The sequence below is a fragment of the Cololabis saira genome, chromosome 3, assembly GCF_033807715.1.
Source record: "Cololabis saira isolate AMF1-May2022 chromosome 3, fColSai1.1, whole genome shotgun sequence".
NCBI classification, from domain to species: Eukaryota; Metazoa; Chordata; class Actinopteri; order Beloniformes; family Belonidae; genus Cololabis; species Cololabis saira.
In genome coordinates, this window is record NC_084589.1 from 35,976,915 (window position 1) to 35,990,418 (window position 13,504).

General features: G+C 43.1%; 1 protein-coding gene across 2 annotated transcripts in view; it reads left to right on the forward strand.

Annotated features, from left to right (window-relative positions):
- Window positions 1-13,504, forward strand: part of gabbr1a (gamma-aminobutyric acid (GABA) B receptor, 1a) — a 163,155-nt gene that overhangs the window by 90,643 nt on the left and 59,008 nt on the right. For both annotated transcript variants that reach the window (XM_061718519.1, XM_061718520.1), the window contains exons 13-15: window positions 4,863-5,108; window positions 9,829-9,892; window positions 12,440-12,517. In XM_061718519.1, the coding sequence (XP_061574503.1) occupies window positions 4,863-5,108; window positions 9,829-9,892; window positions 12,440-12,517 (388 nt within the window). The remainder of the gene's footprint in view (window positions 1-4,862; window positions 5,109-9,828; window positions 9,893-12,439; window positions 12,518-13,504) is intronic.

Consider the following 13,504-nt stretch of genomic DNA (forward strand, 5'->3'; position numbering starts at 1 on the left):
GGGTCGTCAACCCGCGGCTCTAGAGCCTCATGCGGCTCTTTAGCGCCGCCCTAGTGGCTCCTGGAGCCTTTTCAATAATGTTTCACCTTTTTTTCCTTTTTTTCCCCTTTTTCTTCTTTTTTGCTTCTTTTTTTTCTTCCTTTTTTCTCTTTCTTTCTCTTTCTTTTCTCTTTTTTTTTCTCTTTTTTTTCCTTTTTTTTCTTTCTTTTCTTGTTTTTCTTCTTTTTTTCCTTTTTTTCCCTTTTTTCTTCTTTTTTTCTTCCTTTTTTTCTCTTTCTTTGTCTTTATTTTCTCTTTTTTTTCTCTTTTTTCTCTTTTTTTCCTTTTTTTCTTTCTTTTCTTGTTTTTTTTCTTTTTTCTTCTTTCTTTCCTTTTTTCCACTTTTTTTCTTCCTTTTTCCTTTCCTTTTTAATCTCGACATTTCGACTTTTTTCTCGACATTTCCACTTTTTTCTCAACATTTGAACTTTTTTCTCGAGATTGTACTTCAACATTAATCTCAACATTTTGACTTTTTTCTATAAATTTTGACTTTTTTCTCCACATTTTGACTTTTTTTCTCCGACATTTCTCCTTTCACCATTTGTCTTCATTCTAAGGCTTATACAAGACTTTTCATTTTTTACGGCTCCAGACTCGTTTTTTGTGTTTTTGGTCCAATATGGCTCTTTCAACATTTTGGGTTGCAGACCCCTGGTCTAAGTGGACTGAGTACATAAAACCTATTAGGTCTGACTTTTGCTAACTTGACAAAAATAAAGAGTGGGATGAAAATGTGTTTTGTAATATGATATATTGATATAATCCACAGCTAGGTCTTTACTCATTCTGTATGTAATATTTAAGATGAGAAGCTTTCCATGTTCCATGTAAATATTTTACAAAGAAAATTCTGGGAAGAGCCAGGAGGCAAATTGGACATCAGAAGTACATCAAAATGTTATGTTATGTTATGTTAACTTACTTGAAGTGATTTTGACGTTATGTAAATTTGCATCTGTGAAATCAAGGCTTTCCCAAATAAAAGATACAAATGTAAAAAAAAAAAAACACGGCCGGTCGGGATCAGCCGGTCGTCAGCCAGGTTTCGGTCGCGGCTGGTTTAAATGCCAGTTTCAGTTTGATGAATTAGACGTAACTGAGTCGGAGGTTTAATCGGTCTGAGAAGGTTCCACGGAGACACCTTGATGAATCATATCCTTCCCTTCCAGTGGGCGATAATGCTGATTGCTATTTAATCACCCCCCACCCCCCACCCACACAACAAAACAGCCTTGTGAGAAAAGAAAGTGAAAAAGACTTCCTAAGTCTTTGGTCTGGGCCCACATGCTTACCTGGATCTGGATCCTCCCACACCCCCTTCTACAACAAAAACGGGGTAAAAGTGATCTAACAGCAGATAAAAAGGCATTTTCTGCACTCGAGAGCATGAATTATAGCATGTGAAGTGTCATACCTTGGTTTGGGGGGCTGGATCTGAACATTCCTTCGTCGGTGAGCGGTCTGACATCACCGACCCGGATCAGGAGGAGTTTCCAGCCTCCCACATCCTTTCCTCCCCTCAGATTCACATCATTTGCTGTAAACCTGTAGGTGGGTGGTGCAAAGCTGCAACATCAGCTGCAACATCGTTTTCAGACGATCAGGGGTGGGGTTGGGGGTTGGGGGTTGGGGGGGTTGGGGGTGTGTCTTAGCTCAGCTGTATGTGGAGCTGTAGGCACCGGTTCAGGTGCGGCGGTGACGCAGCGGCATGTCCAGAGTTACTGTGGCTGGTTTGGCTGAAAGTGGGGACAGGAGATGGATGGATGGATGGATGGATGGATGGATGGATGGATTGATGAATTAATGAATGAATGGAACGATGACTGGATTGATGGAAGGATGGATGATTAATGGATGGGTGGATGGAACGACGAATGGATGGATGAATTAATGGTTGGATGGATGGATGGAAGAACTAATGGATGGAAGGATGATGCTAAAAGGAATCAAATATTCTTTCAAATGAAACTGATATTCTGACATGAAAGAAAGTCGTATGTGTGACTTTTGGTTTCCACATGTGTGTGTGTGTGTGTGTGTGTGGGGGGGGGGGTTATGGGGCAACATAGTCCTGCAACAACAACTTTTCAGGAACTTCTACGAGGATAAAACGTGTCTCTGGAAGAAAGCAAACAAGCACATTTTACAAAATGTCACAATTCCCCATTTACCTTAGCCAGCACATCTCTGAATGCCACCGGGGGGCGGGGGCTATAAATATGTTCCCCCTGGTGCTTTGAGAGGTCCGTCAGCTAAACTGTCACTCCAGAGCCCCCCGGCCGACCCAAGTGACCCCCCCCCCTCCCCGTCCTGCATGTTTTAAATGCTACCCGGCTTCAGCAGTCTAATGGCGCTTTTCCACCAGCACCTACTCGGCTCCACTCAGTTTGGTTCTTTCCCACTGCAGGTTTAACGTGCCGAGTAGATACTTTTCTGTTTCTACTCTGCCGAGGTTCTAAGCGGCTGAGCCGAGCTGTGATGTCATCAAACTATAGGCCACCGATTGGTCGGGGGGTTGGAGTCAGACGTCTGAGTCAGGATGTGACATCACAGAAAGAATGAATCTGACAGCGGATTCTTGTTCATTTTATTCCACCAGCAACGGCAGCAGAAGTCTGTTTGGTGATCTAACTCTGAGGTGCAGATGTTCATAAACCTGGTGGCTGAGGAGAGAATTAAAAAGGGATCTAGACGGGCGATAAGGAACGACCAGATCTACCAGGAGCTCTGTCACTTCATAGCTGCTCAGCTACCAACGGACTTTTCAGCAGCGCCGAGACAAACAAAAAAAAATTAAAAAGCGGCACTGCTTTAGGCTTCTCTCACTCTCATTTTTTAACTTGATATTGGCTGCGTTTACATGGGAAGTTTAACTCCTCTTTAATTCAGAAATAAAATTAAATCTGATTTAAAATTAGTAAAAATTACCATGTAAACACCTAACTCCGAATGAAAATGGCCATTCCGAATTAAACTTTATTCCGAAGTTAGTGGCTGGTTTATTCTAATTTTAAATCCGAATAGAATAATTCCACGATCATGTAAACACTCATTCCGCTTTAAATTAATTCCAATCTTTCTGCGCTGCTCATTCCCTTGCCCGTCTGTCTCCATGACGCTTCTATTCCGCACTGGGCTTGTTTTCGAAACAAAGTTTCAAGATGGCAGCACGCAGTAAACAGTGGTCAAGAGCAGAGACGATTTATTTAATAAATAGCTTGGAGAACCTGGAAATAATTAAAAGAACAGATGGCAGGAAACATAAAAATTGTGAGCTTTTCAAAGTTGTAGCGGCTAAATTTGTTTTTCTTCCAGTAGACGTAACTTCCGGTCCGCCCCCCTATCCAACTTCCCTTCCCAACCCCCAGACCTTTAGCGGAATTGGATAAAGCCGATCAAACGTGTTTTCCATGTAAACCTCAATTCGGAATTACTATTTCCATGTAAACTCAAAGGAATATAGTTTAATTCTGAATTGTAACCGTGGACATTGAACACAAGCCAAGAACAGACCCAGCAGCACATATATCATCTCCTCCAGGTTCTACATCTTTAGTGTTGTTGTCTTCTTGGTTTAGATCACACAATCAAATACGTCACAGCAGTTTCGCTCCAACCTCCTACTTCTGCTCCAGGTGCTGAATTGTAGTGGAAAAGAAACCAGGCCGAGTGGAGTCGAGCTGAGTTGAGATGAGTAGAGCCGAGTAGGTGCTGGGGGAAAAGCGCCATAAGGCGTGCAGGAGGGCGGGCCCTGAGGACCAGGACTGGGAAACACCGGTCTCACCTGCCAGCTGAGACGTGAATAAGGGCTCATTTGTGACTCCGTCTGCAGAACTATAAAGAGTTTGTTTCTGGCAGAGTTCACAGGTTTGCTCTGCGGTCGGTTCCTGAGCTCCCTTCAGGCTACAGAACTGAGCTCTTTTTAATCTCAGACTAAATTGAAATCAGAAATGAAAAGCTAAATATGTTCCCTCGGTTACCTGCAATCGCTTCCGAGGGTCTGAGGATGGATCCGTCTCGTTTGAATGTTTAGTGACACAAATAAAAGCAGCGGCTGTAATCATATTTTGTGGCGTTGCATCTAGGGCTGGGGATCGATTCAAATGTCAAGAATCGATTCAATTCCGATTCTTAAGATTCAGAATCGATTATCAAGATTTGATTCAATCCGATTTGATTACGATATTGATTTGGGTTAGTTTTATTAAAACTGTTTTTGAGCTGTTGCATGAATTATATGACTATTTATGCAACATATTAGTACTAGTATTATATTGAGATTCAACAGCAAGTATTGGCAGCTAATGATGCTGTAAGGACCAATCAGCTCCCAGAATGCTGAAAGAACTGCTTAAACATCTGAGGGTCAGAATTATCAAACAGATCCAGGGCAGCAAACAGAGTAGTAGAAATCGGTTTCGTTTTTTCCTATTTTTGAGAATTTGGTGTTTAGCATTTTATGCAAATGTAACCCCAAGACAGTATATAAAGCAACGAAATATAGACAATTTATGCAATTATAACTGAAAACTTTAATGTTTTCATACCTTTAAACATATTTAAAGGCAAAAACATGGCACTAGTTATTCTGGTGTCCAACAAAACATTCCTTTTTTGTGCATAAACAAAATAATACCAAAAGTTGCAATGAAATGATGAAAATGTTTTTGTTTTTTTTTAATCGATCTTTAGACATACGAATCAATTTTCAGGAATTAATATGAGAATCAATTTAGAATTGGAAAATAGATTTTTTCAACACAGGCCTAGTTGCATCCCAGCGCTCCTCTCTGATATCGTCTCGCCTGCTTTCCTCTCAGACGTCCCAGGAGTTCCTGGGGGCCCTGATGTCCCGCCTGGGGGGGGTGAACCCGGAGGAGACAGGCGGGTTCCAGGAGGCCCCCCTGGCCTACGACGCGGTCTGGGCCCTGGCTCTGGCCCTCAACAAGACCGTGGAGCCCCTGAAGGCCAAGGGCCGGCGTCTGGAGGACTTCAACTACAACAACCACGACATCACCGCCGAGATCTACAGGGCGCTCAACACCAGCTCCTTTGAAGGGGTTTCGGTGAGTCTGGAGGATGATGAAAGACAGGAAGTTTAGACGTAAGATTCTGTATCTGGATGGTTTCACTGCTTTCAACATTGTTTCTTTTAAATGCGTCAAATTCTATCGATGTACTTCATTCAGAACGTCTTTACTTACATATCACTTTACTTTCAGTGGGAACCAGATCTGTAAGACCCAGATCTGTAGGTCCAAGGGGCCTCATTTATAAAGCTTGCATGCGGACAAAACAGGGCTTGAAAGATGCGCACGCCACCTTCTACGCAAAGGTTGGGATCCTCTTGGCCTCCACCTTCAGATCGCACCACCTCTTTTTTATTTCTGCCACAGATCTGTCCGTGTCACTCACAGCGTTTAGCGCAGCAACGACGTGCTGCCACTCACTCGCTTTCTTTTTGTTAGTGATGCCACTACTGTGACCACCAAATAATGTCGTTTTCCTGCCTCCACCTCTTCCACAACATCTCGATCTCGGTCTCCATGAAATTTAGTGGCACGGTGGCTCGACACATGTCTCATTCATCCTGACGCACAGCAGAAACAGACTGCAGGAAGCCGCTGCGCATTCTCAGCAGGCTCATTCATATGCAAATACAGTCATGAGGTACTTTGCATTGACCATTCATGGTATAAAGTGGGCGTGTAGAGGGCGGGATATGAGGAGAATTCACGTGCGCAACCTTCCAGCTGGATTGTGATTTATAAAGAGAACATTGTGTGCAGATGTGCGTGCACACGGTTTTATAAATCAGGATTTTTTTGTGCACACGCCATTTTTGGCTTTTTAGTGCACTTACACTTTTAGCATGAATCCTATGCACGCTTTTATAAATGAGGCCCAAGATCTGTAGGACCCAGATCTTACGAATAAGGAAGTAATAACGGCTAGCGATTGGCTGAGGCGACTGTCTATCAATCATACTAGAAATACATTTAAGGCTTGATAGAAACTCTCCTGGTGGTACAAACCAACCCCCCCCCTCAGAGTCGTAATGGGTAGCTTGGGTGGGGGTGTACCGGCACAGCGGGGGGGTAACGGCCCGGTAAAGCTCCATCTTCTTCTCCACCTTCTTACGCCTTTTTCCAGCTGCTGCCGTTTGTTGATTAATACAAAACTAATTATTTGATGTTCGCAAGCAAAAGTGACGAAAATGAGCAGATTTGATCACTGGAGGCACATTTTAATGTCAGGAGTTATTATAGTTAACTAAAACTGAGACTAAAAATGAGACTAACGGTGAGAGAATAATCCTGTTAATGGCAGTGTTTCCTCTACATTCATTCAGCAGTGGCGGCCCGCCACTGCTAAATCATAGCCGCCACGCCTGAAAATTTTATTTTATAAAAAAAAAAAAAAAAAAAAAAAAAAAAAAATTTTTTTTTTTTTTTTTTTGCAAATGCACCATCGCCGCATTTCTCCACCTTCACAGCACAGCCTGTGTGATGATGAGCGCAACGGCGGGGGGAGGGGAGGGGAGGGAGGGAGTGGGGTGTTTGGGGTGTTTGGGGGATCCTATTGGCGTTAATTACTCGCGAGGGGGATCATCTTGCAGCATGTGTGCTGCTAAGCATCAATGGGCCACCTCTGGGAGAATTTCCCTACAACAGAGCCTTAGAGCTCTAAGTGCTCTGAGCCTGGGTGCAAACTTTGTCATTGAGTCTACACAGCCTCATCTAAATCAAATCAAATCAAATCAAACTTTATTTTTAAAGCACCTTTCATACAAAAAAAATGTAACACAAAGTGCTTTTCATAAAACATAAACATAAAATGTATTAGTGCCCCCCCCCCCCCCCCTCCCCCTCCCCGCACACACACAGATAGACACACGCAGACACATGGTGCAGACATGGCTAGGCACAGAGGATCCAGGTGAGGAAACGGTAACAGGGAGCCGTCCACGCCAGGAGGTCTCATAGCCCGCAGCTAGAAGGGGGGGGGGGGCCCACAGAGACCATCCCGGCCCGGACGGATAGAGAAGTCCACACCACAGCGGTGAAGCCGTGGTGCAGAACTCCACCACCATCCAGGCCAGAACCATCCCCAGGACGACCCCCCTGCAGGCCAGAGTCACTCCCAGCATGGAGGCTCCCCATGAGGAAACACTGGAGATAAAAGCTACAAGAAAACAGGATAAAATACACTAATAGAGTTTAAAAAGTATAACATAACGTAAAATCCTAAAAGTATGTCTAAAAAGCAAGACATTAAAAACTAAAGGACTAAGACAGTAAAATGTATAAAATAGACCATAAATAACGACTAAAATATTTAGATAAAACATTAAGATAAAACAATGAGAATAAATTATGATAATAAAAAAGGATAAACTAACTATAAACAGAGTAGTAAGATCCAATAAAAATAAGGGTGAGCATAAAAAATGTAAAAGAGTTAAATGAGTCAGTTAAAAGCCTGATTAAAGAGATGAGTCTTGAGCCTCTTTTTAAAAACATCAACAGTCTCTGCGGCCCTGAGGTTCTCCGGGAGGCTGTTCCACAATCGGGGACCATAAAAACTGAATGCCGCCTCCCCGTGTGTCCTAGTTCTAACTTTTGGTATGGTTAAAAGGCCAGCACCGGAGGACCTCAGGGTCCGCGAGGGTCGATAGGGTAAAAGTAGTGCAGACAAATAAGAAGGCCCAAGACCATTAAGACACTTAAAAACTAGTAAAAGAACCTTAAAATCAACCCTGAAGCGCACAGGGAGCCAATGCAGCGATTTTAAAACAGGTGTAATGTGCTCCCGCCCTCTGGTCCTCGTCAGCACGCGTGCGGCTGAGTTCTGTAGTAATTGTAGATTGTACATGTTCTTTTTGGGAAGACCAGAGAGCAGGGCGTTACAATAATCTAAACGACATGAGATAAAAGCATGCATTAGCACCTCCGTGCTGGCCTGAGAGAGAAACGGGCGGACTCTGGCTATGTTCTTAAGATGGTAAAAACCGATCTTTGTTATGTTTTTAATATGTGGAATAAAAGTGAGCTCAGAGTCAAAAATCACGCCCAGATTTTTAACAGATTTTGAGGGTTTAAAATCCTGTAACTTTGGTAAAAGTTTCTCTCTCTGGCCTTCAGGACCGATGAGTAAAATCTCTGTTTTGCCCTGGTTGAGCTGTAGGAAGTTTGCTGCCATCCATGACTTGATGTCTAAAATACAGTTAAAAAGGGCATCAATTGGCCCAGTGTCATCAGGAGACACGGCGATGTACAGTTGCGTATCGTCAGCGTAACTATGGAAGCTGATGCCGTGTCTCCTGATGACGTCCCCAAGGGGCAGCATGTATAGATTAAAAAGAGTTGGACCTAAAATTGACCCTTGGGGAACCCCACACTTTATCTTATAGGTTCCTGAGGAACATGTATCCATACTTACGAAGAAACTACGATCAGTGAGGTAGGACGTGAACCATTTAAGAACAGTACCAGAGAGGCCGACCAGGTGCTAGCTGATGTTTACATGTTATTTATTTAATGTTATTGTTTTTATTTATTTTTTATATTTTCAACTGGTTAGAGTTGAAGTTGAAGTAACATTTATTTTTTGTTCAGGGATTGTTCTTCAAAAGTTCAGGGATAAAAGCCAATAAATAGGTTTTGAAAGTTACATTTGCTGTAAAGTGGTAATTTGTGTACGCCGTACATTTACGCCGCCGCCGCCGCTACCCCCCCGGGAAGCATGCCCCCACTGCTGAAAAAATTCCTAGAGGAAACACTGAATGGAAATAAGAATTGAAGCGTTTTGTTAAATAAGTGAGTAAACATTAACGATGCAAAATGAACCTGGTTTACACTTAATTTATCTACTGTATTTTATGGACCATTAGCATTATAAGGTGCAACATCAATGAGAGGGTTTATGTTCATACATAAGGCATACCGGGTTTTAAGGCGCATGATAAAACGTATAAAGCGAAACAAAGCTGAAATTTATTCAACTCGTTCACAATAACTGAGAATATCGTTCAGTTGTAACTAAAACAGAAAAATACTTTCACATTTTAAATCATTCGTCTTCCACAAATCCACCAATAAAAGTGGCGGAGGTAAAAGTCCTGTTCTCTGATTGGTTCATCGTTGCCAGCGATAGCGACACCTGAAGTTATTCTGAGGTTGGAACAACGTTGTATTCCAACATTTGATTTTAACTGGATAAACTGGGTTTACTCTAAAAACCTGACGTTGACGTCTAATTACAGTAAGATAATGTTGACTAGATGTTGGATGATGGTTGATTGCAGCTACATAATTAGTTATCTAACGATGTCTGGCGTTGCAACCCGTATCCAACCAAGGACCGACTTCAATGTGTCTGAACGGTCCGACCATCGATCAAGTGGAGCGGCTTCGTCGCTAGCAAAGTCGCTAAAACATGTTTACAGATGTTTGAGCTCAGTGTTCCACATTAAACTGGTTCCAGATCAGTCATCAACATCAATCAGACATCAACACAACTAAATTCATACATAAGGCACACTGACGATTTTTGAGAAGAATTAAGGATTTTAAGTGACTTATAGTGTGGAAAATACGGTATTTACTAATTCGAAAGAGTTTTGTTTCTGTAAAACAAACCAACTACTACAATTTTTGTTGTTAAAGAAACTAAAACTTAGCTGAAACAATCAAACAAACTGAAATCCATAGTGGAGGGATGGAGACTAACGGACCTCAGACATCAGGGGAGATGTTGACTGACCGTCTCTTCTCTGCGTTTCAGGGTCAGGTGGTGTTCGACGCCCAGGGCTCCAGGATGGCCATGACCCTGATCGAGCAGCTGCAAGGTACACACACACACACACACACACACACACACACACCTGCACCGGCGTGATGCGGGTTCGAGACTCCAGGCCGCGCTCTAATTGGGCGCCAGCCTTCATTTTAGACGGATCCTATTTGTCACCAGCGATTTAATGAGTTTCCTGCTCCGGATGAGGCGGCGGATTATTTCTGACTTCCTTCTCATTGGCGTTCAAAAGGATGGAAATGTATAATCCCCCCCCCCTCCGTCCCCCCTCGCCCCCCCGTCTCCTATTTCCTGCCGTGGTGTCAAAGTAATTTGAAATCCACAACGAGACCCGACTGAAATCCCTGAATTATTGCGCGACCTCATCAGTATTCCTGGTCAAGACGCCACATAAGCACATTCTTCGTTTTCTCCTGCTTTTCTCCCGTTTGTCCTTCTCCGGGCACCTTTTCATCCCTGGAGACTCCCACTCCTGTGCTGTGTTTTATTATGTTCCTGTGTCGAGTAAACACAGAGGCGGTAGACGGGGATTAAACCTGAACGAGGGACGTGATGGAGATCGTCCCGCCTGGCCGTGACGGGCGTCGCCTCGCCGCCGGGACGGCGAGATGCAGGAACGGCGTCTGGATGAATGAAGAGAGCAAGCGGCAGCCAGATGCTGCTGATTTAAATGTTTACGGGTCGTCAATCAACCCGCCAGCAGCCGGTGACACTTTAGTTGCATTTATTTCTACAGATGAAAGAGGAAAAACGAAACCTTCACCCATTCCTCGAACCCGCCTTTGTCAACCTTCGGGTCTCATAAACCAGGGAAGATCAGCTCCGCTGTCAAGCACGGTGGCGGGGGGTTTCATGACCGGGTTTGGAGCTCGCAGACGGGGTCATGTGACAGGAAACCATCACTTGATTGAGAACGGAGACTAAAATTAGGGTTGTCCCGATCAGGATTTTTTAGCTCCCGATCCGATCCCGATCACTTGAGTTTGAGTATCTGCCAATCTCGATTTTTCCCGATCCGATCACTTTTTTTTGCTCCCGATACATTTCCGATACTTTTTCTCGATCAGATACATTTTGGCAATGAATTAAGTAAGAAAAAAAGAGAGGACTAAACCTCAAATTGTCCCAAGTTTCTTTTATTGTCCATTCTCTCCAACATGGACATATATTTCTTTTCACTGACTGCATCATTAGATCAAAACAAAGCTTATCAGCACTGGTGCCACAAAATGTATAAACATGAAATTGTAAACTAAGACAAAAAGTGCAGAATAGTGCAATAACAAAATTAAATACATTTCACTTCAAAAGAGTTATATTTTTGTTCCTGTCACTTTTCTCAGACAGCTTTTCTTTCTTTTTGAATCAACATTTCCATTTAAGTTGGATGTAAATGTGCAAACATCTGTAGTCTCTCGGCAACGACAGAAAACAAAAACATACAAACACACATCAGAAAGCGTGCATGCATTTAGGAGTGTGACCTCGTGTGACCTCGGGGTTATTCAGGAATACAAAATTGATTAGTTTTGATCCATCTCTTGAGTTTAAAAGTTGTATAATTTGAGCTTTATGTCACAGGGAATACTATCCCGGTAGTTAGAGCCCCTTAAACAGAAGACCATGTCCCCAAATGTACAACACAGTTATACTTCTTAACAACATGGTGATGGCTGATGGGTTTGTTGTGAAGAACTTTCATAGTTTATAGTTTTTAATTATTATTATCAGGTGCAGCACTTTGGTCAGTAATATCTCTGTTTTAAATGTGATTTATAAATACATTTTACTTACTTACTTTACTTATAGAGGATCTCTAGTGGTTATATATCATATTGGAAACAGTATATGTGAACAGATCGTGGTTAACGCATGAAGATGTTAGCTGCTTTATTGTTACGGTCGTATGGGTCTAAAGGTTGGGTTTAATGTCGTTGGTCCCCTTTTTAACTTGTTTTTTGAAGGTTAAGAGTCTAAAATGATTCCAAGATAATTAAAATCAGATACCACAAGCAATTTGTAAGAGTTGACAGATCTCCTACCCAACCTTTAATGTCTTTGGATTTAGCAACTCCTTAAATGTATACTGTCTAGTTACATTGATATCAAATATCAAATAAATATTCAATTAAATATCTACAAATCATTAAAAAAAATGAAAAAATCAGATACCACCATGATCTTTTCTCCTCCAATTAAGACGTATTTAAGACGTAATTGGGGTAACTCGGTATGTTTCTGCGAGACAAACGTGCAAAAAGTTGTTTTTATGTTTATGTTTAAGCACGAGTGTCTCATCCGGTCAGAAACACGAACCAAAGCTGCAGTTAACTTAGCTTAATTGGTTTTATTATGTACATTGAGCGGTGGAGGGGTGTGGTTTTGGCCCAGCTGGACCAGAACCCCGATCCCTGCTCTAAACCGTCCGGATCGCACGTAAACCCCAGTAGCTGCAGTAATAAAGATCAGACAGCTTTTATTACGTCCCAACATGAAACCTCGGGGGGTTTTAAGTAAAGGAGCAACACAGATGGATGTTTTTTGTTGTTTTCTCACTCCTTTCTCCTCCTCTCTCCTCCAGGCGGCAGCTACCATAAGATCGGCTACTACGACAGCTCTCAGAAGAACCTCTCCTGGTTCGGGAACGACGTGTGGATCGGTAAGATGGAGTTCGTCTGCTGGCGGTTTCCTGTCCGGGTTCTGTGTGATTCCTCTAAATGTTAGTTTGGATGCTGACGCTTGTCGCCAAATTAGCTGGATGAGCGCTCGCCGCCTGAGATTAAAGCGCCGTGATCAAACAGGCCAGCTGTCCCCGGTGAATACGCTCCGGGCTCAGCTGGCGGCGTTGAGCCACGCTGGCGCTGAGCACACATCCACCGCCGGGAACACTGCCGCTCGGGAGAAGCTGGAAAACATCCCCATTTTAGGGAGTAACAGGATCATACGGTCCCACAACTCTTTAAGCCCGAGGCTGCGTCTGAAACTTCCACCCGGACAAAAAGGCGTCCTTAAACCCTGGCGAGGGAAGAGCCGGGGAGCCGGGGTGAGAGAGGGAGGGAGTGTCGGTATCTCACCCCGGTGACACCCAAGTCAGCGAATCTGCTCTGAAAACCTTAATCTGCAACTTTAACAGAAGCGATGCCGGGGAGACGAGGCGGAACGACGCTCCTCCCATGTCAGCGGCGGCACAAAGCAGCCTCTTCCCCCAACGAGCCGCACTCAGCAACCTTCAGAAATGTCCGGGGGCCGTATTTTAATAAGACGTGTAAGGTTAAACACACTCGCCGACGTTTGCTTCCAACACTCAGCGGAAATAATCTGCTGGAGGAAGATGTGTGTGGAGCCTGGTATTTATTTATTTATTTATTTTAGCCTTTATTTAACCAGGTTAGGCCCGTTGAGATCGGGGGTCTCTTTTGCAAGGGAGACCTGGCCAAGATAGCAGCAACACAGTTACTGCTATCTGAATTATATACTGAATTATATACTGAATTAAAAGATAAAAAACAAACAAACAAATGAATTAATTACACAAAGACATAATTCATTAAAACACTTGCATAGACAGTCTGAACATCTAGTTCAGTTCAGTTATACAGAAGAGTATTAGGGCCATGCAGGAGAAAAATAAAAATAAGATTTTAGA